This window comes from Bipolaris sorokiniana (genome assembly GCF_000338995.1).
Source record: "Bipolaris sorokiniana ND90Pr unplaced genomic scaffold COCSAscaffold_12, whole genome shotgun sequence".
Classification (NCBI taxonomy): Eukaryota; Fungi; Ascomycota; class Dothideomycetes; order Pleosporales; family Pleosporaceae; genus Bipolaris; species Bipolaris sorokiniana.
The window spans coordinates 1039601-1066678 of NW_006911906.1; the positions used below are offsets into that span (position 1 = coordinate 1039601).

The 27078-nt window shown below is 49.7% G+C and overlaps 9 protein-coding genes across 9 annotated transcripts; 4 read left to right on the forward strand and 5 right to left on the reverse strand.

The window, feature by feature from the left end:
- Positions 1 to 106: 106 nt before the first annotated feature.
- Positions 107 to 2222, forward strand: COCSADRAFT_39344 (uncharacterized protein). Its single transcript, XM_007704440.1, has 4 exons — positions 107 to 290; positions 346 to 961; positions 1011 to 1767; positions 1863 to 2222. The coding sequence occupies exons 1-4, from the start codon at positions 177 to 179 to the stop codon at positions 1870 to 1872; spliced, it is 1497 nt and encodes a 498-aa protein (XP_007702630.1). The 5' UTR covers positions 107 to 176; the 3' UTR covers positions 1873 to 2222.
- COCSADRAFT_148604 (uncharacterized protein) lies at positions 2216 to 6405 on the reverse strand. Its single transcript, XM_007704748.1, has 4 exons — positions 5921 to 6405; positions 4239 to 5865; positions 4073 to 4189; positions 2216 to 4026 (listed from the first exon to the last, which is right to left on the reverse strand). The coding sequence occupies exons 1-4, from the start codon at positions 6203 to 6205 to the stop codon at positions 2264 to 2266; spliced, it is 3792 nt and encodes a 1263-aa protein (XP_007702938.1). The 5' UTR covers positions 6206 to 6405; the 3' UTR covers positions 2216 to 2263.
- Positions 6406 to 6529: 124 nt separating this feature from the next.
- Positions 6530 to 9635, forward strand: COCSADRAFT_192533 (uncharacterized protein; the record flags this gene model as incomplete). The annotated part of the gene is made up of 8 exons (XM_007704749.1): positions 6530 to 6783; positions 6832 to 6950; positions 7005 to 7161; positions 7215 to 8196; positions 8460 to 8491; positions 8564 to 8896; positions 8948 to 9352; positions 9451 to 9635. The coding sequence occupies exons 1-8, from the start codon at positions 6711 to 6713 to the stop codon at positions 9633 to 9635; spliced, it is 2286 nt and encodes a 761-aa protein (XP_007702939.1). The 5' UTR covers positions 6530 to 6710.
- Positions 9636 to 10458: 823 nt separating this feature from the next.
- Positions 10459 to 12584, reverse strand: COCSADRAFT_233770 (uncharacterized protein). The gene is made up of 2 exons (XM_007704750.1): positions 11248 to 12584; positions 10459 to 11199 (listed from the first exon to the last, which is right to left on the reverse strand). Exons 1-2 carry the CDS (start codon positions 12141 to 12143, stop codon positions 10770 to 10772), a joined length of 1326 nt encoding a protein of 441 aa, XP_007702940.1. The 5' UTR covers positions 12144 to 12584; the 3' UTR covers positions 10459 to 10769.
- Positions 12585 to 14347: 1763 nt separating this feature from the next.
- On the reverse strand, positions 14348 to 15897 carry COCSADRAFT_344553 (uncharacterized protein; the record flags this gene model as incomplete). Its single annotated transcript, XM_007704751.1, has 6 exons — positions 14348 to 14609; positions 14841 to 14992; positions 15033 to 15090; positions 15143 to 15229; positions 15554 to 15807; positions 15868 to 15897. The coding sequence occupies 6 exons, from the start codon at positions 15895 to 15897 to the stop codon at positions 14447 to 14449; spliced, it is 744 nt and encodes a 247-aa protein (XP_007702941.1). The 3' UTR covers positions 14348 to 14446.
- A 638-nt stretch (positions 15898 to 16535) lies between these two features.
- Positions 16536 to 18365, forward strand: COCSADRAFT_123521 (uncharacterized protein). Its single transcript, XM_007704752.1, has 3 exons — positions 16536 to 16614; positions 16663 to 17104; positions 17170 to 18365. The coding sequence occupies exons 1-3, from the start codon at positions 16605 to 16607 to the stop codon at positions 18254 to 18256; spliced, it is 1539 nt and encodes a 512-aa protein (XP_007702942.1). The 5' UTR covers positions 16536 to 16604; the 3' UTR covers positions 18257 to 18365.
- A 3278-nt stretch (positions 18366 to 21643) lies between these two features.
- Positions 21644 to 22302, reverse strand: COCSADRAFT_233849 (uncharacterized protein). Its single transcript, XM_007704753.1, has 3 exons — positions 22170 to 22302; positions 21793 to 22106; positions 21644 to 21738 (listed from the first exon to the last, which is right to left on the reverse strand). Exons 1-2 carry the CDS (start codon positions 22186 to 22188, stop codon positions 21823 to 21825), a joined length of 303 nt encoding a protein of 100 aa, XP_007702943.1. The 5' UTR covers positions 22189 to 22302; the 3' UTR covers positions 21644 to 21738; positions 21793 to 21822.
- On the reverse strand, positions 22303 to 24345 carry COCSADRAFT_233894 (uncharacterized protein). Its single transcript, XM_007704754.1, has one exon. The coding sequence runs from the start codon at positions 23906 to 23908 to the stop codon at positions 22418 to 22420; it is 1491 nt and encodes a 496-aa protein (XP_007702944.1). The 5' UTR covers positions 23909 to 24345; the 3' UTR covers positions 22303 to 22417.
- A 1449-nt stretch (positions 24346 to 25794) lies between these two features.
- On the forward strand, positions 25795 to 26163 carry COCSADRAFT_39351 (uncharacterized protein). The gene has a single exon (XM_007704441.1). The coding sequence runs from the start codon at positions 25867 to 25869 to the stop codon at positions 26146 to 26148; it is 282 nt and encodes a 93-aa protein (XP_007702631.1). The 5' UTR covers positions 25795 to 25866; the 3' UTR covers positions 26149 to 26163.
- Positions 26164 to 27078: the final 915 nt, after the last annotated feature.

A 27078-nucleotide genomic window follows, 5' to 3' on the forward strand; every position in this document is an offset into this window, starting at 1 on the left:
CAGGTCTGTCGCAGGCAACATGTGACGACATGCAAGGGCGTGGGGCGATTTCGGTTCGCTCCCGCGAGCCTCGGCTTTTGATCATCAGAACACGACCACGGTCCGCCGCGACCCAGTTCCAAGCATCTTCCACCATTTGATTTAGCCAGCGTTGATACCCTTTTTTCTTTCAAATCATGGCGGACGCGCTTTGCGGGCCTTCGAATGCCCTTCAGAATTTCCAAAAACACACGACCGTTGATCGGACGCTGCAGCAAGATCGACTGGTCGGCAGACAATCACCAGTGCAGGCATGTTACTGTATGAGACGACTGGATACAGGGTGGGAGTCTAACAGTCATTTAGGGATTTAGGTCAGCACCAGGGCCAAACGTAGGGGCATTGGATTCCGAGTTCGACGCCTTTCAGACTGGCCGGCCTGGTCCGCCGCAAGACTTCCAGCAGTTTGCTCCACGCTTCGCACAACCTCCTCCGCAATTCGCGCAAGTGCCTCAAGCGCCCGACTGGGCTGCTGACTTTCAGCGTCTGAATGTTAGCGGTCCACCTCCACAAGCGTTTCAGCAACAAAGACCGCAGGCAGCAAGCGTGGCGTCAGCATGGCATCAGGACTTCTTGAAGCAGCAGACACCGGTCGCGCAGGCTCCTGCGTTACAGCAGAACACATTTGGAGGTATGTCGGGGTACGGCATGGGTGGATTTGGAGGACAAGCGTATATGCAGACACCAAGTTTCCAGAATGCGCAAATGTCCGACGTGGCACAGGGGAAGCAGCGGGCGCAGAATGATGTACCTGCTTTCGACGAGGCGGCCTTTGAACAGGCGTTTGCGCAGGCGCAGCAGGATATGATGGAGGTTGTCGAGGCAGAGCAGGCACATGCACAACCAGCGCAAGAAGCGCTGGACTTGGACCGGCCGGGTGAGATGGATCCTCTCCTTCAACGGATACGTGAAACGCGTCCAGGTTCGTAGTATCCGCCGCGCTCACTACAGTTGCTGACTGTGATTTCCAGCCGTATACTCTGCCATCCAGGTATGGAGCGAAACGGGCCTTGGACGAACTTCTGAAGCAGTCGCATATCTGGAGAACATGAGCCAGATGGAGCGAAACGGGTCCTTAATACAAGACGCAAACGAAGGAAGATGGATAGTTGATTCCCTGCAGAGCATTGTAAATCGGGACGCCCCTCAAGAAGTCAAGACCCGCGCCGAAGGCCTTATCAAGGCAATCAACGAGCGCCTCATGTCGCAATACCCCCTCGGCACGCGCGTACCCATGTCGGAAGAGCAAATCTGGAAAGATCTCGAAGCGGCAGGCTACATGCGGACACCTGAGCCACTCCAGCGCATGCCGCAACCGCCTGAGGAAGAGCAAAAGCAACAAGAACAGCCCAGACCAAACCAGGACGACGAAATGGCCGCAACCGCAGGAAGACTCCTCGAACGCGTCGCAGACAACACGAGCGAAAAATTCCAAAACTCGCAGTTCCTGGGTCTCATGCGCCGCCTGCGCGACCGCGAAGTCAGGGTCCAGGAAGACAAGATTGTCGAAGTCGAGGGTGCCGCCGCCGCCCAACAACAGACCAGCACCACCAGCACTACTCCTCCTTCTACAATCCCCACCGCACAACAAACTAACCCCCAGCAAACACACCAACAACCCCCATCCTCGACCCAAATCCCCCACATAGACCCCACAATCCTTTCCCACGCAGCCCTCGACTTTGAACAACCCATCTATTCAGACATCGGCCACGGCCACGAGCAACAGTATGCCTCCCCCCCTCCTCTTCCTCCTCATCCTCTTCTCTCTTCTCCTTACACCTCGTCATCCAGTGAATCAAACTTAACTGATGACGTCTCAGATCAATATAGATATTACAATGTTAACGCCGCTTATCACCAGGCTTTTTACCGGCGCTAGCAGCGATACGAAGGAAGAGCGCAGGGAGGGCCTGCAGCATGCGGTTGGGGAGTGGGGGGATGATGCGGATTCATGGCGGTATTGGAGGAGTCCGGGGCGAGATCCTGTGGGGTTGGGAAGGGGGAGGGGGAGGGGGGAGTAAAGATGGAACTCGTTTTTTATCTTGATAGTCGGTTGACGAGGGGGTGGGGTCTGATGTTGGATACGAAATAATGGGGAGGGATACGAGGGAAATGGCTTAATGCATTTGTATACATGTATATCACTTCACTTGTACTTCACGAAGCAAAATAAAACGGATACATTTCATCATTTCTCCTACCTATACACTAACCCTTTCAACTACCCCTCCACTTCGACCTCTCCCTTCCCGCTCTCCCCTTCCTCCTCACCCCCACCAGGAACCCAAATCCCTACACCCTTCTTATCCCCCCTCATCCCCTCCGTCCCCTGTACCTTAAGCGTCTTATTGAAATACCGATCCGTAACCTTTAGATTAGGCGTAATCCAGTCTCCCTCGACACTCGACAGCAAGTTATACCTCACCGTCTGGCGACTCATAGGTAGAAGATGCAGCGTACGCAACTTGGGTCCACTGAATCCAAAAGTCTCGCTGGCCTCCATTGCGAGTTCAAATGTTAAAAAGTGCATGGTTGGGTTTTCGAGGACGTAGTCGAGGTGTATGAGGGAGGGGATTGAGGGGGAAAAGTGGGAGCGGGCTAGGACGCGGGGTTCAGATGAGGGGATTTGGATGCGGGGAATAGGCAAGGAAGAGGTTACGGGGAGGGCAGAAGGGTCTGAAGTACGCTGCCAAGTTATGTTGAGTGTGGTGTCGAGAGCGGTGGAGCGTCGTTCTTCGAGATTGTTTTTGCGAATGTCAAGGCTGAAGCTCCATTCGCTGAGAACTTGAGGCTCCATGCATGTTTCACTGATTTCGAATTCTTTTGTCACGTCGCAGGTGGCGCCGCCGTGGATGCTGTGGACTTCGACGGCGAGGTCGCTGACGATGAGGTGCTCGTCGGCGAAGGAGGCGACTTTTGCGCGTAGGCCCCATTTCTGGGCTATGCCGAATGCATCGGACGACTCGGGGCTCATGTTGCTTTCAGCTTCTTGAAGCTCAAAGTAACTGGGCCATGGATCGGGGTGCACACGTGCGTTCAGGTCGTAGCTAGCTTCAAAGGGGGCGTTGAAGACTATGTCTGCTACCATGATCTTGGAGATGGGTATATCGCGGTCGCTGAGCACGTGGTATAAGACTTTGACTTCTAACGCGTAGTCTGCCGGGTCGGCCGGGGCCGTAAAGCGTATTCGCTCAGTTGTGCGTGCCCCTTGAGCGAGTTTGCCGACTACATGGCCCGGTAGATCCACATCGGTCGAGCCATCAAGCGCTGGCGGTACTTCCTTCATCGGTGACGATGCTGGGCGATCAACCCAGGTATACCTGAGAGAGTCTTTTGACCGACCAAGGATCCGAACTTCGAGAACTGCTTCAGTGTCTTCGTCTTCCTGATTGATTATCTCAATCGCAAGGGTAACCTGCTCATCGGTATAATATTGATCGCGAACATCTGGCAGGCTGATTTCCATCTTTGGTGGTTTGGGAAGTATGTGAACTGACATGCCCGAGCCGTGCTTCAGCGATCTTGGCTTGATCTTATTGTTTGATTGGATCCACCATAGTGGATGAATGGGAATCTCAATATCTGTGTTAGAAGAGACGAGATCAAATCGCTCGGTGCTAACCCCGAGTATGCAAGCGGTAACGTCGACATCACCAGACTCACGGAAAATGAGCGGTACACTGTAAACCTTAGTCTGATCAGCATGTAGTGTCAAGTCAGCGGTCCCTGTCCACTGAGACTTTCCAATCGCTGATTGGACCTCATCTAATGTACATGAGTACATCCTGGAAGCATGATCAGAGAGTTCTTCGCCTTCTTGATGCGTCAAGCGAACTTCAGCCAAGCCGCCGCTGAATTGATATTGCAAAAATGACAAGGTAATGGGAGCAGATCCTGGGCGAGCGTTCGAAGTGATTGCAATCTGGGATTGCAGCGGTTCGCCCACATTACCTTCTGCCTCAGAAAAGGCAAACGATACAGACACTGTTCCATTAGTACTGATTCTACTGAGAGATAAGGTCTCACCTACGGCAAGAGATGTGTTCTTTAGTATTCAGGTTCACTGTGACTTTACCATCTGCTGCTTTTGTAAAAGAGTCCAAGCATGTCATGAGATCATACTTGTACTTTGTCTTGCCAGGGATTGCTGAATGGAATTAGCAGGAGTAACACCATTAACGCGTGATGATACTGACTTTGACTGTACAACTCCCATTCGGTAGCAAGGTAGGCCTCAGCGTCTTGCACCCGCAAGGCGCACTCGTGCAGGGCCCAAACTACTTCTGAAGCGAGATTCCACCACTTTTCTTTCCTCCAGGACATGGTCTCCCAGAGTGGACGTAGTACCTTGAAGGCATCTTCAAACCTGTTGACATGCAGTAATGTCCGAGCGACCTCTAATTGTAACTGGTCTACTTTACGGTGCTGTCCCCGGGCTTTGAATTGAGCAATTGCATCATTCATCTTGGAAGAGATGTCTTTCCAATGCTCAAAACCATTCCCGCCAACACCAGGTAATGGGTACTCTTCATGAGGCTGCGGAACAAGATAGCTATCATATATTTGACTCCGGGATGACACCTTCGCCGCAGGAGACATGCCTGGCGGTGTCCGATCCTCTTCAGGCATTTCCCGGGCCACGATGTAACGCCTCTTGGCATGGTCACTGGCGATTTTGTGCCAATAACCGGCGTGGTGGAGCAGCTCCCATGGCGGCAGTCTTTCTCCCATTGGAAACTGTTTTTCAGGTTCCGAGAATACAGAGGTTGGAATCTCTGTCAAAGGATCTGATTCTGACTTGGGGTCTGTCGTCTTGAAGACGGGTAGATCTGTCCGCTGCACGATTTCTGCCATAGCTTGGGCCCATCTAGACTCCCATGCTTGCCAGCCATAATTTGCAGTGCCCTTTCCTCGGCGATCCAAAACATCCTGCAGCCTGTACTTGTACCGCAGCCACGTCTGCACGGCAGAAGTAGGGTAGTTGTTCCAGAGCTGACAGCGAATATGCCGTAAGGCAATGATGTCTGAAAGCAATCGTATCTCATCCCATCGTGGTGACCAACTCGCTGTAGTTTCAAATAGACCTTCGGCCCCAAAAAGAGCCTCCAAAGCAGCATTGTAGTGCCGTTGCGCAGCATCCATCTCTTGGCGAAATTCGGCGAAGATGGCTAATTTGAAGTCATAGCGAACTCCCCAGCCAGGATATGATAACGTCTGGGAAGTTCCACGTGTGGGAGGTGCTGTGGGAGGAGGGATAGTCCCTCGATTCTTCTTTCTCCGGGCATGCTTTGTGAGGTCACGGTAGTACTCTACGCAGACAGGGTGTAATATGGCGAGGACTGACGTGACAAAGGCCTCCAATTCAACCCGTGATGTTCTTGGGGGCAAGAAGAATAGAGAGTTCTTTGGGTCAAGGCCCGTCGCACGGCGGATGGTGGCAAGCCTTTCCTCAATATCTGGTGCTTCCAGTATCGTCTTGTCGCTCAACAGCACCACCACATACTTTGTGCGGTAGTCGGACTTTTGTATCTGGCTTTTGATCTTGTTGATCTCCGTCTTCAGCTGATTGTCATGCAAGCTGTTTGTAATGGGGTCGGTGGTGAAGTTGAAGAAGGAAACGAACACGGCGGGTATGTAGTGCTGGTGCTTCGCAACCCAGGCAGGAGCGATGACACCATCTGGGAAGGAGGGGGCTCCGGGCGAGAGAGGCGATATGGGTGAATGGAGAATCCACGACGTCGCTGCAGCAATAGTGGGACTGCCCGGCGGCGTGGTCTCGGAGTGAGAGGGTGCATCTGCCTTGTGCGGGGGCAGCTGGAAGTTCTAGCAGACATCAGCCCGTCGCTCCTTCGCCATATTTGTTTGCGGATGCCCGTACCCTTCCTACACTCCGTATCCTGAAGCTGTATGTGATGCCTCTGCGACCCAACCCCCGCGAATTCCATGGCGCATTGGTTGCATCGGCACGCAAAAACTCAGCGAGGAGCTCATTTGCGCGTTCGCCTTCGGCGGGCGCTATCTCCGAGCTGATATTTGTAACGGCCCTCCCAGGAAGCACTTGCTGAACAGGTGGTGGTGGATCGACTTCTTTGCTCGTGGCCAGACCAGAGAGGACTATCAGAGGTAGGTTGTGGACCACAAAGTCTGAAGGAAAGGCCTCCATTCTCTACGTAGGCTCAAGTCAGCGCCCCATGCCCAAAGAACATAGGCAGCTTGAGTGAGCTGGATGCTAGTCGGAGGGGCCGAGGAGCTGCAAGTTCCAATTCGAGGATCGCGTAACAGGTCGCTAGTTTCTCGTGTGGATTTAGTCTCAGACTTAATCTTGTAGTCTTGTTATTAGTCGAATCGTGGTTTGCTGGGCCCTGGCACGTTCTCGAGAGATTGTTGGCGAGCCATGTCATCGGCGGTCGGCATGTGGTCAAATTGCGGGCGGGATCCATCAATGATACGCTAAGTGAACCCTGTCTCGTCTCTCCACCGAACGATTCCTCTATCCAAGCCCAAGCTTTGTGGACATCTTCTACCAATAATACGCCTGTCGGTCGACGTGTCTTTTTAGTCTCCTCTTCTTGCAAGCGCCAAAGCGCGTGCACATTCGGTTCAGACGCGCTGCCAGTTGTCATTCACATACTTTCTTGTTACTGCGCTGCCCAGAGGCTGTCAGCGCCATGGCAGGCCAACAGCAGCAAATCCTTGATACCATCTTCAATATGAAAAGGAAGATGTTGCGCAAAGATGATTGTGAGCGTACATAGCAGCATTTGCTTCCGTCATTCTAACATCTACCAGCGGATACAGAAGATTCCGAAACCGCCCTCGGCAGCAACAAGCAGGACTTACGGCGCAAAGTCCATTACGCGCGCGCAAGCGATCCCGACTTTCTCGCAGACCCGCGTCCTTACAAAAAGGTCCGATCCCACTTGCATAACCTCTGGGCGGGATAGTCCACTGACCTCCCGTAGCGCATCGAACACGCCGGTTATCACAGATATATTTTGCAGCGCAACCCTCCGCGATACGATGCCGATGGTGACGTTGTCGAAGTTGACGACGAATACGAAGACGAGGATGATGTGGAGCCAGTAGAAGAGAACCCGTATGGAAATATACATCTGGAGAGTATGTAGCCATCGCATGAATGCGTGGCATGGCATGAGCTTACTGAAATACAGACCTTCTTGCACCATTGACCTCCGCTGCCGATTTACCGAACCATCCTGCCTTGAGCGTTGCGTACACCTCCAGACATCTTTCGGATCTTGCCAACGAGGCCGGAGCTCTTTCGCGAAAAGAGCAGATCACCAATGCGCGAGCCAAAAACCTTTTTGTGAAACTGCAAGGGGACTCTATGTTCGCGCCTGCTGCGCTGGCAGCGATGGGCGATACGCCATTTCGAATGTCACGCTCAAGAATCCCAAGTCAGCGTTTTGAGGAAGATGAAAACCAGCGCACACAAGACACTGAAATGCAGGAGGCGGTCGATGGCGCACAAGATGTGAATATGGAGGACGTCGCGCAACCCAATGGGACTGACCGAGCGAACAATACCAATGGCAATGCTGGACCCGAGGCAGTCAACGGTGCCGAACCCGTGACAAATGGAACACATACCGGTGATGCAGATGAACCACAAAAGAATGGCCAGGAGGAGCATTCTCCGATGGGCGAGGATGTGTCCGATACAGCATCGCAGCAAACGCATAGGATGACGACACGCACGCGAGCTCGAGCGCATGCTGCTTCGACCCCTTCTCCCCCCCACTCACCATCAAGCGATGTCAACGCGATACACCCTCTTTTCATACACCCCACCGAGTCATTGCCAGACCGCGACTTTGGTCTTCCACCAAATGAGGCAGAGGAAACGCGCATGCTTCTTATGGCATACGTACAAAAGCAAGAGGAAGTCGCGCGGATCACGGCTGACCTCTATCACGGCTTGCTGGAAGCTGACCGTATGAGGCACGACGTTTTCAAGTGGTCGAAAGCAGAAGGCCATGTAGGGGAGATGAGTGATGGCGAGGATTGGTATGACAACGAGGAATGGGGCCTCGAACAGGATCTAGCAAAGGGTCGTGATGAAGAGGAAGATGAAACCGCAGTAGCTGGGAAGAAGAGCACAAGACAACGGCGAAAGCCTGACAAGGACGATAGGTGATTTGCTCGACGAAAAAGGACAGTCTATTTTTTTAATTATCATTGCACAGCGAGATACCATATTACGACCCGGAATGGAAATCACCCTCTTACACGGGCACATACACCCACCTGGTTGCTCTTGCCTTGCGAAATTGATCACGTGCTTTCGTATCTATATCCCATTTCCTTCACCCACCAATCCTTTAGTTTTTTTAATCCCCACCGCACTAAGCATGGAGTATGTCCTGCGTTGTAATGACTTGAAATGTCGATCGCAGCTCCATGAACGCGCTGTTGTCACGACTTGCAGGTTCGTATTTTTTTTCATTGTGCCGTCATATCTAACAGACATGCAGTCACATATTTTGCACCAATTGTGCAGATACCACCGGTCTTTCAAGGTCAAAAAATGCGCAACGAGTCTGCCCAGCATGCAATGCGCCACTTCCCAACCCAGATGATGTAGTCATCGCAGGTCTCAATCCATCAGAAGACTACAAGACTTCAGTATTGAGTGGCCTTAGCCCGACAGTTATCATGGAGTGTGCAAGCCGTGGTTTGGCCTTTCATAGTTATCAGACGTCACAAGAGATCATCTACCAAGAGCACCTTGCAAAAGGCCTCACTGAGAAATACAACACATTAAGCCAGCAGATGGATCAGCTTATTCATGATGCCAACGCCCAGATCAAAGCACTCCAGGACAAGATGCAAGGTTTGCGTTATGAATGCCCTGGTTGTAGACTTTGCAACTAACGATCTCCAGCTATGCAAGCAGACCTCGTAGAGCTCGAGTCCAAGAATCATGGATTTGCGGAAGCCTTCAAAGAAAAGACTAAAGCACACCAGAGAACACAGAATCTTTACCAAGCACTCAAGGCCCAAGTCATGGCTTCGCATGTAGCCCATGCTGCTGGCGATGAGGCAGAGTTCGCACTGAAATCAGCCTGGGGAGATCGTTTCATCGATCGCTTGCCGGGTGCCCGGTCTGGCACTGCGAATTTCAGCCAAACAGGCCCCTCACAACAGACGGGCGGCAGACTGCACCAGAGGATTATCAGTAGAAGCTCTGGTAGCAGTGGGCAACAGCAGCAGAGCAGTATCCACGTTGGTCCTCCTTTCAATTCACAGCTGCACGGACGTAGTCTCGGCAGCAGAGTTCACAGTCGTCGTAAGTTTATTCTATGGTGTTCTGTTTGAACACGTGGTTTTCATGGGCGCCAAGCTGACCATACAAAGAATATGACTCAGTTGATACACCTTCTCAAGCTCGGAGAAGTCACCTTCCGGTCCTTGGTGGAACACGTCAGAACCCATATCTCAACCAGGAACCAACCTCCTCCTTTCAAAACTCACCAATGATTCGACAGCCAATGGCTGGAGGTTTTTCGCACAGCGGCAAGTCATCAAGGAGGACTGGTAATTTCGCTAACACTAGCCCGCTGGGACCATGAACGCGTCATCTTATGGGAGCCATCTGAGTCCAAGGAATAGGTTGTGATGATAATCTCTGATTGGATGTATCTCGTATGCTGACCTTCAAGGGGAAAGCTATCATACAATGTAGGAATTTCCTCAAGTCCGATGTAGATGCAGTTGCTGAAAAACAGTCTTTTGCAAACATGTCTTGATAAACTTTCCACGCACATATCAAAGAACCCATACAAATAATATTTGATGAATTAGGAAGTTCATTGATGTCATTGGATGAACGCGCTACGGAGCAACGTACACGTCACGAGACCTCAAGTCACTCGAACTAGCAAACCCATCCCCCCTTCACCTATCATGAAAAAAAATCATCCAATCATCCAACAATATCTCCTATCCTAATAGAAAGAACCTCATTACAAATAAACAGCAAACCCAACATAAAATCGTATACCCAAAATAAACAAACCCCAATCCTTGGCATCTCTCCAACCCCCTTGCCCAAAAGATCCTTACAAACAATAGATTTTTCCATTTACGCCATAACGCAGTCGCTTATATCGCATCCAGAAATCTTGCGTGTGCATCGTTTGTCTACGTATCAAACTCCCCTTATTTCCAAATACGCCTGGTTAAAAAGTTCAAAACCCTAGTGTCGGGACAAGAGCGAGCGGATGTGAAGTAGCAAGAAAGAAATCGTGGTGTTCATACAACGTTTGATTTCGTGGAGAAAGCATCAGAGAAGTAGTCGCGAGGAATGCGCGTGGCGTCGTGTAACGTCTTGTTTTTTGTGGGTTTGTTGGTTTTGATTTGTTTTTTGTTTCTTTTTTTGCGGGGTGAAAAGAATGAGGTGTAGGAGTGGAATGTCTTACGTTTTTTTATGATGGTTCGTTGGTGTCTTTTCTAGTGTTTTTGGTCTTTGTTGGTCTTGGGTCTTAACCACTAAAGCACAGTCAAATACAGGAGAAGAAGAAAAAAGAGACTCGATGGCTAAGGCAGTATGCCATTTTGTCGATAGAGGAGTGAGACAGCCGTAAGATGATGGATGGGTCAAGGCGCCATCTTGTGTTTCGTGGTGTGGTGGTGTGGTGGTGGTGGATGATAGTAGGTGCAGCAAAGCATCCGTAACAACGCCGTCGTACGGCAGTGACTTGGACTTAGTACGGATCCGCAAGTCCACGGAGGTCATCGGCATGTTGGTATGGTTGTTCCATGTTCGCATTGTAGTCTTGGGATGTCTCAAAGTCATTAAAGCTGCCACTTCCAGTACTGTATACTTCATATTGTGTGCCAGCTTGGAATTGCGTGCTACTCTGTCGAGACTTTTGAGAGTTTGACTTCGGAGGGGGAAAGCTTTGGTGTTTTTTCCGGTGGTGTTTGAGACGGGCATCAGTCCGCTTGAACAGTTGACCACAGTATTCACAACAAATCTGAGGACGATCTGTGTGCTTATGGCGGATATGTCTCGCGAGATTCCCTTTTCCGTCTTTATTTCCTTTGAACTGCGCGTCGCAGTAGGGGCAATGTCGATATTCAGGATGTATCGAGGTCGTCGAAGCGGAAGGGTGGGAGCGGCCATCGCCCGACCTGTTATCGTTAGTCACACCATCCTACTGAGCCAAAAGCATTACTTACCAGGCAAGAAGATCAGTATTGGTCTGGCGGAAATTTGCACCACCTGAAGCATGCTGGTTGGAATGAACCTGCCTGGGAGCTCTCTGATGATCCATGTTTTGGGTAGGTCTACCTCTAGCTTGTCCGTACCCGCTGCGGGATTCAGTGGGCTGATCATGCTGACTTGCGTAGTTGATGTATTGACTGGGTCCTTGTGAGTCCAACAGGTTATGTATGCCAGGAGCAGCCAAGTAAGTGGCTTCACCTGTACGGTTGGCTTGAAATGCACCCGGGCCCGTTTGCGGCATTGCTTGAAGTTGAAAAGTTGACCAAGGGCCATCATCTTTTGTCAGTTTTTCAAGGACTGGCCTCGAAAGCGTTGGCAACATAGACATTCCGGAAGCCATGCTGTTGTAAGGGGGTGGCTCCCGTGCACCTTCTGAGTTGCCCTCGTTAGTGAACATTAAGAGCAACCTTTCATCAGACAACAGATCTGGATCTGACATGATATCTTCTGTCGGGTCTTTCGCGTAATCCCTTCTGTTTACCGTGCCGGGACCGCGGCGAGGGGGGCTCCAAGTCTGTAAATTCTCAGCAAGAGTGGAGCTTGCTCCCAATGGACGAGCTGAGTTGTATTGGCTGGCGACAGGCGTTTGTTTCCGGGCAACCTCAGCGTAAGTGAGGCGCCTTGTAGCAGACAAGTGACCTGTTCTCTGTGATTGAGTATCATGTACTCGTTGACCTGATTGCTGTTGAGGGGATGGAGTCCACCCGTAGCCACGCTGAAGATTGGATCCTGACGCCTGGTTCTGATAGCCAGCTACGACATCGGTGTATGGGCGAACTGTGCGGTTTTGGGGTGAGGGGTACCTATTTGGAGGGCTGTTTGAGCCCTTAGATAACAGTTGTCGATACATGGCGTGTTGCCTAGCGGGAACGAGAGAGCAATCCTGTCTGGTTATTTTGGCCAGACTCAGATGTTTTAGCGCTCTCAAGTCAAGTATTTGAGGGGTAAAGCGAGACTACTGCCCCTCCTAATGCACCTTTGTGCGGTTAGAAGATGAAAGCGACCGTGGTATAAGTCGGTAACAGGACGCTAAGGCAACGCGGTATCCAAACGGAAAAGGTTAACGAATGACAAAAACTGCAAATGGAGATGAAATAGAGAAGGTAGAGAGTTTGGTTGACAGGTCGTGTCTGGTGTGGGATGGCGGCGGTTGAGTGATAATTAACACGCATGGGGGAGGACCTTGGTCCCGCGGTCTTGGCAGCAATCTTACCAATACTATTCAAACACTGACTTGGTGCATAGGGTGTGATTTACGGGGTTGTTTTTGAAGAAAAGAACGGCAATAGAACAGATACCTTCTGTTGATGGAGGTGAGGCGGTCAATCTTCTACAGTGGTCTGTGGCCCAGGGTGGTGGTTGAGGTGAATAGGTGGTTCAAGCGGGCACTCGTTCCGGTCACTAGCCCCAAAGAGGAGGGTAAAGTAACTCTTCAATTCCGCATCTACAGGCACGTTAGAAAATGTCTCTTACAATGGAACCATTATTTACAATCGTGACACCAGTGCGGAACGTGGCATGTCTACCTTCAGCACAATAATATGAGAACTGACTTCCACTTGCATTTTGAAGCACAAGCACTTCGTGATGACAGTTCCTTGCTATCAGAGATGACAAACAGCTTGCGATGGAAGTAGTTTGCCTCCCTATTATCTGCGTCATGGTGTTCTTTGCAATTTCGCTTTACGGCGCCCTCATCTTGCCAGCGCATCTGTCGATCCTCCTTTACACTCCCTTGCGTACTCTTCCGTCATAGCGCCGACAGACTACTGCAGGTAAGATGAAGAATCCCCGACGAAGCTTGAGTTCGTTTCATCTGATGACGTATGTATCGATCCATTGGCGTCTATCAGTTCTGCCTTGCGGAGATGATGTTTGTACTCATCTTCGATGGGTTTGCCTTGATTCTAACTCGATCACCGTATGTATAATATCCTTTGGAACTCAGGCATGGTTGCCAAAACGCCTTCACCGTGTGATCGAAGTAGTCAAGGTAATAATCATACAGCGTGTCTATAGGTATGCCATGCAGGACTTCATCGAGTGGCCTGTAGAAGGCGCGGGCTTTACAGACGGTACAGGCGGTGTGGAGGTTATCTGCTTAGACAGTGACCTTTACATGGCGGACATGCTCATTGTAATATGACAACAGCAGAGAATCTGATTGTAATATGACAACAGCAGAGAATCTGATTGGAATGATGGCGACGCAGCCGGCATTGTGCTTGAGTAACAGTTGTGTCAACTTAGAGCTCTGTGGGTAGCGTTGAGGGTGCCATACAATGTGTCCAGGCAGTCTGTGAATGACTAGGAGGCCAGCAGTTGTTCCAGGTACACAGCTCTTAGGGGGATGTGTAGCGTTTTGACGTAGAAAACGAAGGTTTGGGGCAGAACTTGTGCTACGATTAGGAGCGTTTTCAAACAGCTGGAGTGCCATCAAGTCTTATTACAGTGAAAGCAACCCTTCTTATCACAATGCTAAGCGGAGCTCTTGCATCCAAGCCACAGCATAGATGGCTCACTCCCTGCCTATTAACTGCCCCCCTTTCTGCAACATGGAGGGGAGGATTACTTCCTAGCTGAGAATACCTTGTAGCCTTGGGGCTGCAATGCGGGACGGACGCCACATCCAGGCGCATCAGGGATGAAGCCGTTCCCACTGTTCCCATGGATAAGTGCCATTGAGGCTCTGCCCACCTGTCAGGCTGATAATGTCATAGCGAGTAACAATGCAAGCCTGTTCTTGGGCCACTCGCGCGCGAATTATGGATTGATTGGGCTTGGTGTCCTCTCTAGCTTGCGTGGAGGATGATTTCCTGGATCAAGCACGCACAATATTGAACGGAGAAGGCACGCATTTGGTCTAGAACTGCTGCATAGTTTCTTACGTACATGCCTTACGGTAATGGTGTGGATGTCTACAGGTACAGCCATGTTGTGCGGTCCGCGCTTACGTGGGTCACATGGCTAAGCTGCATCAAAACCTTGTAAGCCACTCATCCTTTTCATTATTCACAGCTGAACTGTCGCAAGTTCGGCACTAAAAAAAGCTCGTAATCAGAGCCTCCAAGACCTTAGTTTATGAAAACAGCAAGTAGATCTAGCGACATTGAATCTCGGTACATGATGTACCATCATGGACAGAGCAGCTGCTCAAAAGACCTGAGACAATGGTTCAGCGCGAAAAGAGCTATCTAAATACCAGAACCAGCATTGAACATGCGAGTCGTCTAAACGATCGTTCACGGTGGGAACATCGGTTCCCGAAAACGTGGCTGGCGACGCCTTCGCTGTTAAAGGACAAGTTTCGCGAATACTACCGATCACAGAGTAAAAGCAGCCACAAAAGGCGTAATGCGTTTAGTTTGCGCGTGACGACTACAGCCCGTATCTGGAAAAGACGGAAGCGCTATGGTAGTGAACACATATGCCGAGTCTGCAGCCTCGCTTGCAATTCCCAAATTCTAAGCGCCTGCTGGATGAAGTGTAGTTTACGACCCCACTTCTCGCACACCCTCTTACTGTACGGCGCTATTTCTTAACACACCAATTCGTCTCAAGCGATTTCAGCTGCCCAGACTGTGACATGCCCCGGCTCTCTTGTTGGGCAGGAATGCCGTGCCGAAGTTTCCAGTCCACAGTAAATATGGCCTGATAGCCGCCGGTCAATCGTCCCAAAATTTCGGGACTCACTATAACCTGGCAAAAAAGACATATATGTTTCACAGCATTAGCGTACAGTGCAGCATGTCTCGCGCACGATCAGCGTGCCGTTGCGCGCGGATCCAACCCACCGGCTCTTAACATATCGAAATATGTAACATGGGGGCGAGGTGAGATCGGGCTTACCGAACTACTAATACAAGATTATAGCATGTTGGCGTTGATCCGAACTGCTGGTAGTAAAGTCTAACACGGCCGTGGACACGGCGTAAGCTATACGGCGATAGCGTAGAGTAAGATGTAGATTAGTGGTCGTTCAATCTACGTTCCATTTCCGGAACGCGATATGGAATACTAGGACAAATTCTGTGACAAAGTGAAATGGTTTAGAATAGTTGAGAGTGCTAATAACAACCCTGGACGGGAAATTTGGGCCAGTGTTGCCTAGGGGCACTCGTTCGATAAGAAGAAGGAATAAACTAACAACTCTCAATGACGACATCAACGGTTTATCTGTGGATACAACCCACAGAGAGGCACAAAAGTCTGTGTGAGCACTAATATAATGACGCGCTAACGTAAAACGCCCCATCTTACACTTCAGCATAGTATCTTTTGGACCGCGGGTAATCGATTGTGGCTTGTGTGTAAGACTGTGAGCCTAACGCCATGCTGATGTTGGCCTTGGCCAAGCAATGACAAAATTGCGAAAGCCGAGGTAAAATTGATGAAACCAACACATGTGGTTTGAAAGAATGTCTTGCTACTGGAGGACGCAGTGCTAGTGGTGTATGTAGGAGAGTACTTTCGTAGTCTAGCGTGCGATTCTCTGCGGTAAGTTTCCAGAATACCTGAACAATGCGAGAATTGTATTCTCAATCCGACCATTAGAAGAGATCAATTCGGCTCACCGGACGGTATCTGCCGCTGCTGACTGCCATCGTTGACTTCACAGCTTCAAAGCAGTAAGCTGCTAAACCAGTTTGGCTTAGATACAGGTTTGAAATCCTCAAGCGCTCTTGCTGTTTGGAGGATATTTCTGGATACAGAGGACCGCAGCGACACACTTTTCTCGAATGGAGTAATCAGAACGAGATAATCCCCTCTTTCGATTTGCATCTTGGGCTGAGAAATGTGTCGGTTTAAGATCATTGACGTAGAGAGAACCGATAGTCAGTAAGCTTTAGATATTATGATGGGGGCGCTTATGGCACGGGAGACCTATGGTAATCATGGTAAATTGACTCAGTATCGAGGCCAGCGATCTCAGTGGCAATTAGGCCCGTGGGGTGCCGCACTCTTGCAGGCAACAGCGAATCCTCATCCTTCTAATGGATATGAATTCGGGGGCGAGGAGAAGAATGTCATCTCAAGTTGACTTGGCCATTTATAATCTAAAGTATGTTGGTTCAAAAGGCCATGCTTATCGCGTTGAGACAACACGCCACCTCAACTTATCACACTTGTCATCTTCAAGGCTTTGTTTCATTCTGAACTGAATAGGTCTTTACCGATAAACATGGGCCTGTTTCAAGAACTTGGTGGAAGAATGAAAGTTGTCAGCCACAAAGAGATGTGTTGGCGTGATGACCATGAGCGAGTAGCATACAACCAGAGAGTGAGTCGATTACGGAAACATGAATATCCCATGCTTAGAGGTATGTGAAATCTCAACCCACCTCACGTCAGTTGCTGACACCCAACAGGCTTGACATACCTTGATCATGGCGGAACCACTCTTGCGTCAAGATCGTTGATGCAGTCCTTTTGCAGTGAGATGCAGTCTACGCTTCTTGCAAATCCACACTCAGATGCCTCTAATCCTAGCAATACTGCCATCATGGTAGAGAAGACGAGGCGTGAGGTGCTGAGGATGTTCAACGCCGATCCGGCTCATTTCGATGTTGTGTTCACAGCGAATGCAACTGCAGCTACCAAACTCGTCGCAGAAGGTTTCTCTGGATTTAGAGACAGCTTTGATTACTTCTATCATCGCAACAGTCATACGAGTTTGGTTGGTGTCCGCGAACTGGCTTTTCACAGCCACTGCTTTGCCTCCAATGAAGAGGTATCTGACTGGCTCGCCGGCGCGCGTGATAGCTTCCGTGACCCACAACGGCCGGTATTGTTTGCCTATCCAGCACAATCGTAAGCAAATACTCCTGCGTGAGAAAACTTTTGTACAGTTGCACTAACTCTAGTGACGCATGTAGAAACATGAATGGTGAACGGCTTCCGTTGGACTGGGCAGGAAAGTTACGCTCCTCAATCAATCACCAGAATGCATACACTCTGCTTGATGTTGCTGCTTTAGTATCAACTACCCCTTTGGATTTGGGCGACCATTCCCTTGCCCCTGATTTTGTTACACTTTCTTTCTATAAAATATTTGGTTTCCCCGACCTTGGAGCTTTGATCGTTCGTAAAGCTGCAGGCCACGTCTTCGACCACCGAAGGTATTTTGGAGGCGGAACGACAGAGATGACGACATGTTTTGGGGATGCTTGGGTGGCATTAAAGGATTCAAGCTTGCATGCCCGGTTGGAGGATGGGACTATCGCATTCCGAAGCATACTTGCCTTAAAGTTTGCTATCACAACACATCATGAGCTATTCGGTGGGCTTGAACAGGTATCCAAACACACGGGCTGGCTCGCCAATCAGTTGTATCAGCGTCTCGTTAACTCCAAACACTCGAACAATATGCCAGTATACCGGATATACAAATCGGCGGATTCGAGCTACGACGATCCACAAACGCAAGGTGCAACCATAGCTTTCAACGTTTGTAGGAGTGATGGATCGTACGTCGGTCCGTGGCATGTCGGCTCCTTCCTTCGGAAACATGCGATCCATGTTCGTACAGGCACTTTGTGCAATCCTGCTGGAATATCGTGTGCATTGAAGCTAAATTCTGAGTGGCTGCGTATGGCCTTTGAGAGTGGCTATCGGTGCAACACGGAGCTCGACATCGTTGAAGGGATACCTGTTGGTGTGGTAAGGATTACATTTGGGGCTACGAACACCATTGAGGATGTTGAGAAGCTGTTTAGCACTCTTTCCCAACACATCCTTCAGGAGGAAGATCATCTCCAGACTGTGGAAAGAAAATGTATAGGGAAGAAGGACTCCGTCATGGGATATAGGGAAAGCAAGGCAATAATGGAAGACCTTGAAGTTCAGCCGAAGGCTATGCATGTTGGAGATGCTAAGCCTACTAAAGATGTTTCGCCTAGAGTCAGGGGTAGACTCTATAGCCTGAGGAGACTATTGGGACGTTGTCGCGATACAATATTGTAAGGCGAATGAGATGTGTGACCAGTAATGCAATTCGGCTACCCAAAACGACGGTTAGATCCGAGGAGTTACAATTGTGCGTTACAGCACGGTGAGTGTCATAAATGCGACCGAAGCTGCTAGTTGATCCAACTTGTATTGATCATCTCCCACATATCCAAGTTGATTGGTGAAGAGGCCAAGCCCATTACAAGGGCGTCCGGTACATGACTGACAGTGGTGCGAAATGGAATTCGCCCCGTACGGCCTACAGGCAAGGCTTTTGGTTTTATTCAATGCCTCTCATCTGTCTTTTGAGGGCTGTAGGCCGTTTCTGAAGACAGGTTGAATGTTGAGGTGAGAAGGATCTGAACAGTAGTTTGACCCCTGCTCCAGCTCCAAACTGGCCACACCACATCGGAGCCTCCGAAGCCATTCACAGCTATCGTGGTGAAGACCTTCGTATCGAAATAGTTAGCTGTGTATTGAATTTCGAATCATGATACGAATTCTGTCCCATCGCGTTTGTCCGTATTTAGCAAATGGCGTGAGCATAAACACGAGCATGCTGAAAGTCGTCATTGGATGTGAAGTTGGCTGTCTTACGTATTGTAAGCTCACAGCATCAGAAGTGCGAAGCATGTTATATTGTATTCATTATGGTCAAAGATGAGCTGTTCGCAAACCCTTCTCTGGGACCAGGCTTTAATGACTCACCCACAACCCAGATACAAGTACACATTTATGCATGCACCTATACGTGGACATATTAATATGCATGCCTTGAGATAAAGCAAAATCTCAAATATATTCTCCGCCACTGATATCTTTTCCAAGTCTCATTGTGAGGCATAGCCTCATTTTTGCGTCTTTGCGCTCAGGGGTTAGCGATATACAACCAGCCACATGATCGACACCAACTAGAAGCAATACGTAAACCCTCTCATTAACGACACAAATATCATGTCTAAACGTGAGTGATAGGCTCTATTACTGCAAAGCGATGATTCAACAGTTTCAGTGTAGGTGACCAGATGTTCCAATCTGTAAAATCGTACAATCGTCACACCGCTTCCTGGGTTTGTGCCAAGATCTCGACAGTAAAGAAAACGAGCAATCGCAATGAAGTCCCAGAAGATTGACCAAATCTCCCCGCACTGTTCTGGTCGCCCCGGCTGCTGATATTTCTTGGGAATTTCGTTCACATGCTTGCAGTTAGTGATGTTCGTAATGACGTACTAAGCCACAACTGACGTGTTTAGCTGCATGGTAGCGTGGCCTACTCTAGTACTAAAAATCTGTACTAAGGGCCTGCATCAATTTACAATTTTGGTGTTTACTATGAAGCTTATTTACAGCGACCTGCATAAAGAGCTGAAACGTGGTTTTCGCGAGGCAATTAAATCAGGCATGAACATGCAACTTACGATGCCCAACCCATGCCTTATCCGAGTTTTACCAACAGCTCACCGACCGACAGGCTATCTTTTGATAATAGTGCTTTGGAAGATGTTTGAGCATAATGTGTCTCGATAAACAGTAGTACTTTTGTCCAGGGATCCTGTCCAAGCCGCCCTGAAAGTGAAGCCATGTAACACTAAGGCGCCGGGCAATGTAATTTGCAGCTTCTTTTACGCGTTAAGATCGACAAAATATGATGGAGATCTTCTGTATAGGCGAGTGAAGCGATGATACGCCTCACATTACCTTAGTGCAGACATGGAATAGCAAAAATGACTGGGCTCAGTTGTTGCACGTTGCTAAACCCGATGGGACGTGTTTTCGACTACGGCCAGCTACGACCAGCGTTCAGGCAGTATTATTTTAAATCCCAAGGAATATAGATAGGTGGCTTACGGAATGTGAAATAGGGCGTTGTTTGGGCTGTAATGCTCGGACGGTAGTGACCTCCAAGTCATACTGCCACGAACGAAATGCATGCTGCTTTCCGAGATGCATGGCGCAATCGACTTAGTTTTGTTGGATGTACGTAAATGTAATCTCGATGCATCGCATATTTGTGTGCTACCTTCCAGCATGTAAGAAACCATCGTTGCAATCACGCTACATACAAATCGAATATCATGACCATGGCTTCGTGATTCAGTGCAACCCTCATAAATACTTTGACCGCTCGTTATGTTAAAGCTGCAACCGTTAATAGAAAAGAAAAATTCGGTGTCTTTGAAATCTCATGATTTTTGCGCATCTTCGACCCTGGTAGCCAATGATACAAAAAAAGAAACATCAATATGTACGTGTATGCAAGTCCTGTTGGCACATTCAAAGAGTCACACAAGAATACCAAACGATATTAGATTATTGTTAAGGTCTCAAGAATAGGGAGGTGATGTTGTCACTGTCTCTTGAGCGGTTTCCATAATAGAAGAGAGCTGTTCGGGGTTACCGAAATGAACATGTCGGCATCCCTTACACAGCCACTCTGTGGCGCTATATACTTCTATCGCTTACCAAGACGCTATATTCAGCAGAGAAAAGACTTAACTGAAATTTTCTGCATTATTCGAGCTGGCATCACCTTACGTTACATTTCGGAGGATATTCCATTCTGGGCAATAGAAGGGATTGTAGTAGCCATTATAACCTGTAAGTACCAGCACATACTTAGCTGAAAGACATCAATACGAACTGACACGCAAATGCTCAACTAACAGTGCAACCAATCCTCTCTGGTGGACCGTCTATCGCCACTTCTCCATCATACGCCACTCGCCTCCTATTTCTTACATGTGGCAAATCATCCAAACTCTCTCAGCCAAAGAAAGGTATCTGCCCTGAATAAGAAGAGCATGCTCCCCAGTTGACCGCCTAACAAGCTCTCCTGGGAATGATTGAACTCAATCGAAATCGAATACTAGGCAACGGACCCATGGGATGAGGGCGAATACCACAACCAGACCAATCGACCTCTAGGCAGCATTAGGCTTCCCGCAAACAATGACTCTACTCCAGGCATCTACAAATATAAGTCGGACGCTGTATTGTTCGCGAACACCTTTTACACCCTGCCTGTTCGTTTCTCGAGTCTGGCTCCCGATGTCACTACTATGGTGAAGCAGACACCCATCAGCATACTCAGCGAAAAGGATGATGGATATACACGTCTCCCTTCGAAAAGAACGAAATTGATGCGACTCGTATACGGATGCCGAGGCTTCCGCCATGCTTTTCGATTCGCTCGGAACATGGGATGAAATATGTTTTACAGATATCATGCGACAAGCCCTTCAATTACAAATGAAGGTAACCTTCTCCTCCTCTTATGACTTTCTGGAGGTGGGGCATCGGTCCGAAACATGCTTGCATGCTCAAGCATTTCTGGTCACTGTTAGGCGATAGGTTGCCCTGTTCTTTGGGATAACGCCAACCCTGGTAATGATATGAAGATCTCCGGCACCTTGCCGGACCCACATCGGTAGTTATTGTGTTTGCTGATTGTCGTCGGGCTGAGTTGGCTTCGAGCATTGTGTCCGTGCTACTATATACTAGTATTAATTAGCGCAGGACCCTGTTGGCATGAGCTCCACACAGGTACGAACCTCACGATCCTTCCTATACTCTTTCTTCCATCAACCGGAGCTTACTTCGGCATCCTCCGCTATTGTTATTGAACACAACTGATGCGAACAGTTGACTGATACTCGCGTGCTGTTGCAGCGCATGCTGAGCCTCTCTGTGCAAGAGAGGTGTGCACGGTTGCCTGGATTGCTGAGCTCTTTCTCAGCCACGACCGACTCGAGCTTGCAGCTACACGAAGAAGGTCGATAGCAAACGTCTACCGAAACGCCGACAAAGGAAATTACATAAGAAAGGCTTTCTTGCAAAGAAAAAAGAATACGAAGAACAACTAGGGCTGTGTTACATCGTCAGCATTGCACAAGACAACGGAAGAGGGCACACGTTATGTGTACTTTACCTGAAACATGTTTGATCATCTCGAACCTAAGAGGGAGATGCGGAGCCACATGTTGTGAAGCACACAATCAACCTGCTGTCGACGAGGAGAAACATTAACCATTCAACCGGCGTGTAAAAACCAAAACTCAAAAAAAAGAAGAATAAGAAGAAGGGGTTCATTCGGCTCTTATTGTTGATAGAAGAGATGTTTTACTGCTCGAGGCCGGATATCGAAGCAGAGATGCAATGGGACTAAACGAAGATGGTTTACGCATCACCATCCAGGTCTCCTGGTGCCGGGTTCCGTCTTCCAGGACGCGACACCTGTTTGTTTATGCCTACGAGATGAGGATGACGACTCCTATAGTGCTTCAACCGAGCATCTGACCGTCTGAAGATCTTTCCGCAGCTGCTATCCTCGCAAATTACGGGCTCCTTTCCTCCATGGTAGTCTTTTTTGTGTCTCGCTCTGTTGCCTTTCCCGTATCTACCGGAAAACGTAGCTTCACATCTGTTCACCCCACATTTCAGGACGCCTTGACCAAGGCCAGATACAGCACTAGACGAGGTAGCCTCAGTGATTTGGGATGATGCTGAAGATGCCCGTCTCTTGCCGGGAAGCTGTAAGTAACGACCAGGATCTGAGTGAGGGTATCTTTCAAGATGTCCTCGCGTCCTTGTGGGTGTTGCAGCTCCCTCCACTTTGAGCCAGTGTCGGTTTCGAGAGTTGGTTCTCGGTCCAGAAGTACAGTCGATGCCCAAGGGAAACTTGTAAGAATCAAAAACATCCATTTGGCTTGCTGGCGCTGAGGATTGGGGAAAGTAGGGGCTTTCTGATGACAAAAGGGTTTCGAAACCACTGCGCATCGAAGAGACTGAGCTCGGATCACCGTAAGCGGACATCGAACGGGTGGCACGCAAAGTCATCCGATCTACTCCTGCCTGTATTTGCCTTGTAGAACGGGTAGTCTGACTGCCGTCCATTAGGCCGACTGCGTTCCAAGGCTCTGAGTCTGGGGCGTCCAATTGTACGACTATCCCACCTTGGGGGGACGACCAGGGACCTAGGGTAGACTCGGTCATGGAAAAGCTGCCTTGTTCTTGGTCCAGTGTGGGATCGATTGGTGTCTCTGGTTCCTGACCATAATACTGCTGGTACTGAAGATCACTGCTTGAACTTTTTGGCGTTCTGCAGGTATCTTCATGAATTACATGGGCCCCGAGGTGTGACAAAGTGTCAAGATTGGCAGCATACGCGTTATTTGCTGCCCCATGTACAGAGTTTGGAAAGCTGCTTGGAGCTCGCAGCAAAAACTCCGGCTGCATGTGTGCACCATGGTAAGCATTTGGCGCACTTTCATCTTGATAGTAAGTACGGCTATGCACTGGCATCAGTGGTTCGTGTCTATTTTCCATCGTTCTATAGGCGTGGTGGGGTCCGTTAACGGAGTATGCAGTATTCTCTCGGAAAGATCCCGGGTTCCGGTTCGCTGCTCTGCTTGGGGATTGCTCAGCTGAGTATCCTTCGAATACTACATGGTGCTGGGAATGAGTGCTTGTTGGATGACCGTTTTGTCCCCAATGTTCTACCGGAGCACGCTCACGCCGATCTTCAGGGTACGGTGCCCAGTACTGATTTGTATGTTGTGCAACTGTACCTTCAGCGCTCTGGGCACCCATGGACAGCAGGGTTTGGTGTGGATGTTGGTGCTCTGGCCAATCTACCTCATCGAAACCGCTACCAATCTCAGGCATCATGTGCGTGGTTGAGGGGTTGAAAATTATGGGGCCTTATATTAGGGCCTCAGATAGTTCCGAGCGGTTGCTACGGACGGAGAAAGAGAGGGAGGGTGTGAGTGTGAGCTACCAAGCTAGTCTGGAATAGAGAATCACACCGCGTTCTCGGCAACAATCCCACTCAAGATATAGGAGCTTGAAAAAAACGCTTCCGCCCTTTGTAAAGACGCCAAAGACTTGATCGATCCGTACTTCAGTATATGCGGGCTGTAAGATACGATTCGCTTGGCTGTGCCAACAAGGACTTCTCCAAGTGCCTGGTAAGCGGGTGCAGGAGAAAAGGGGTGTGGATGAACATACCCTTTAGCCAAGCAGATGTTCGTCGAGGACTTACGGTGGCTGCCAACAACCTGGGACTTGTCTCGTCTGCTCACAAGTCGGAAGCCCGTTAATCCGACGTGGGGTATCCAAGGCGTCTAGCAAGTGCTAAGATCTAAGTTATGCTGGTGAAGTAGAGATGGATGGTCCTAAAACGAGGAGGTTGGGAATGGAAGAGGGTCGAGAATAGGCGACAGATATGTTGCGGCTGACGGTGCGGTACGAGAGCTTCACTTTTTGCTACGGAACAAGCTCAGAGGACGGTGGGTGGTTGGTATTCGACTTCGAAATAGCAGGGAGTCAAATCTGTCAGCTATTTGAGACGGTATCGAAGCGGTCTGTTGGGCTGGCATCACAGGGGGCGACCTTACCGACTTTGAGAGACGTCCTTCAGAAATCCCCCAGAGGGCGCTCCAGCCTCGGATACATCCAGCGCCACGTCAGGCATGTCCAGATGGTTGCCTTGTTGTAGTGGTGAGCCTTGCTCATGAGTTTCAGGAGCAGATTGTCACGCCAATGACAATGACAGAAAACACCAGAGGGTCGGTGTAGGATGGTGATGATGTCGTGGATGAGACGAGGCGTACCGAAGATTCTCGAATGGCCATTTTCGCATAATCCAATGGGCCGAGGGGGATCTGGATGGACCAACCTCACGGCAGTAATCCCCAGTGTCGATACAAGGCGAAAAAGGCGCCCGCGACGGCCACGTGTGCCAAAAGTGCAGATGCACGCATACCACGAGCTCTCATCAGTACCAGGGATATAGCTGAAATCAATTTGAGAAGACGGCGCAAGCTCCACAATGTTCCAAACATAACGGCGTCTCATTGCCGTTCGACGTTCGTACTATCCGAGATGCATAGCAATAGCGAGCTGCATGCATGGCTTGCCGTAATGGCCCACCCCCCTCGGCATCACCTGGAGCAAGATGCAGAATTCTTAGTGTGCATAGAAGGTCCCACTTCTAGCAGCTCACACAGACAATGGACATGCAGTGGAACCCCCCCAAGACGACGAGGCAACTGGACGAGTGACACAAGAGCTCACTGTTGGTGATGCCAGCACACGCCGCTCTTCACCACACCCGGTCTACAGCCACGGCTGATACCACTATACGTCTGGTTCTCAGTATAGCGAGGGCGCCTCGAGGGGGACACGCCTCGCGTCATGGTAAAGCGCTGATTTAGCGCTCGCAAACGACGGACGAGACGCCACGGACACGCATGTTACTGCGGCTAGCCGCGCCGCAATGGAGAAGCTAGCGACGGCCCTCCCGTGCGCATAGTCTTGCCGCAGCATCTGACGCGAATGCCTCTTACTCGAGTGGTATGCAATTCTTACAAAGTGGAAAAACTGCATGCACCAAGTTTTACGCTTGATTCCTTCCAGGTGGTCTTTGTGCGTGCGCCTCTACCCAAATACTCAAGTACTATACGGAACACCATGTTAAGGGTCGAACCTAGCTGCCCCCACCACAAACTCGGCATGCGTCATGTCTGTACGGCACCACGCACCCGATCAATCAATAAAATAAGGCTCCCTGTCAACTGACACAACGGCGAAGAGATATTTCGGCGTGATGCGCTTCCTTCTAGCAAATGTCGAAAATACATGCCCTGCCCAGAGCAAAGAATGAGCGCGGCCGCCCCAAACATGAGATGACAGGGATTTCAGCCAGCCTTCAGAGCCATAGGCCTGGGCGCCCACGACTGCACCCGCAAAGTCACGAGTCCGAAGCCCAGATACCCAACATCAGTGTGGCAAATATGACACGACAACAAACACGCTGCCAGAGGATTAATGCAAGGCTATCTTACTTGGTATTCTCGTATCATACAAGATCCTATCTAATCACGCGCACACATTGTTCCATTGTGTGATAGCTTCATCCGCGAAGTATGTCGACCTCTAAATGTCTGATTGAGATGTATGAACATGTCCCCAGAAGCATCAAAAAGGGCCACGGGTTTTCTTTTTAGAACAACCCGGCGCAAAGGTGAATTCTTGCAGGCAACTTTTAGTTTAGGAGCAGAGCCGCATATATTACAGCGGTTACTCTCTATTTTCCGGCAGGAGCCCATCGCTCTGGTCAGTAACTCGCCACCACAAAGTCCTCGTGCCAGGCTTGCTGTACTTCTCACCGCCACTCATCTTTTCAGTGACCAGATACTCGGGATGCGCCTAACTACTCATAGTCTTGACGATCATTTCCATCTGATTGACACCACACTCAGCCTCACACCAGACCCTGTGAGCCTAGTGAAAATGGTGCATGCCGTCTCTTACTATCAGCTGCTCACGAAGTAGTAACCCTGGCATAGAAACTGCAAGCTGAGCACGGAATCTCTCGAACGCCTGGTAACAAGATTTTAGCGCAGTCATAGCTGAGTTCACTGCTAGGCGGGCGAACAATCAGTCAAGACCACGTGCGTGGTTTTGCCGCCCCATTGTTGGTCTGCATGCCGCCCCAGAACGTTTATCCAGGCGCCCTACTTTCGGGATACCGACATACAACGGCATGGTACTAGCTTCGCATCACATATGCATTATGTGTATAATGCCCAGTACCGCAAAAAGACTTGCATTCTGACCCACCTTAATGGAGTTGGCCCGACCTAAGTGCATGAGCAGGGTCACCCAGCTCCACCTGGTGTTGTCCTGATGCAATGCCTAAGAATCGGATAGAGGATCGGAGATACCGAAGTCATTGGGCCCAGGCTGGTCAACATACTCAACTGCCTTACCTGCCGCTGTCTAAAAAAAAGATTCAACGTAGCGATCGACACGTATCCCCCGGAAGAAGCCCAAGT

Excerpts from the sequence above, each read along its gene's own strand:
- COCSADRAFT_233894 (XM_007704754.1), bottom strand. The coding sequence starts at position 23,908 with ATGATGCCTGAGATTGGTAGCGGTTTCGATGAGGTAGATTGGCCAGAG.
- COCSADRAFT_123521 (XM_007704752.1), top strand. Across the intron at positions 17,105-17,169 it reads TTTGCCTATCCAGCACAATC|AAACATGAATGGTGAACGGC; the intron begins GTAAGCAAATAC and ends TGACGCATGTAG.
- COCSADRAFT_233770 (XM_007704750.1), bottom strand. The coding sequence starts at position 12,143 with ATGTATCGACAACTGTTATCTAAGGGCTCAAACAGCCCTCCAAATAGG. Across the intron at positions 11,200-11,247 it reads AATACTGATCTTCTTGCCTG|GTCGGGCGATGGCCGCTCCC; the intron begins GTAAGTAATGCT and ends TAACGATAACAG.
- COCSADRAFT_39344 (XM_007704440.1), top strand. The coding sequence starts at position 177 with ATGGCGGACGCGCTTTGCGGGCCTTCGAATGCCCTTCAGAATTTCCAA. Across the intron at positions 291-345 it reads GCAGACAATCACCAGTGCAG|GGATTTAGGTCAGCACCAGG; the intron begins GCATGTTACTGT and ends ACAGTCATTTAG. Across the intron at positions 962-1,010 it reads GATACGTGAAACGCGTCCAG|CCGTATACTCTGCCATCCAG; the intron begins GTTCGTAGTATC and ends TGTGATTTCCAG.
- COCSADRAFT_148604 (XM_007704748.1), bottom strand. The coding sequence starts at position 6,205 with ATGGAGGCCTTTCCTTCAGACTTTGTGGTCCACAACCTACCTCTGATA. Across the intron at positions 4,190-4,238 it reads ATGGGAGTTGTACAGTCAAA|CAATCCCTGGCAAGACAAAG; the intron begins GTCAGTATCATC and ends AATTCCATTCAG. Across the intron at positions 4,027-4,072 it reads TAAAGAACACATCTCTTGCC|TGTCTGTATCGTTTGCCTTT; the intron begins GTAGGTGAGACC and ends CTAATGGAACAG.
- COCSADRAFT_39351 (XM_007704441.1), top strand. The coding sequence starts at position 25,867 with ATGTCGAAAATACATGCCCTGCCCAGAGCAAAGAATGAGCGCGGCCGC.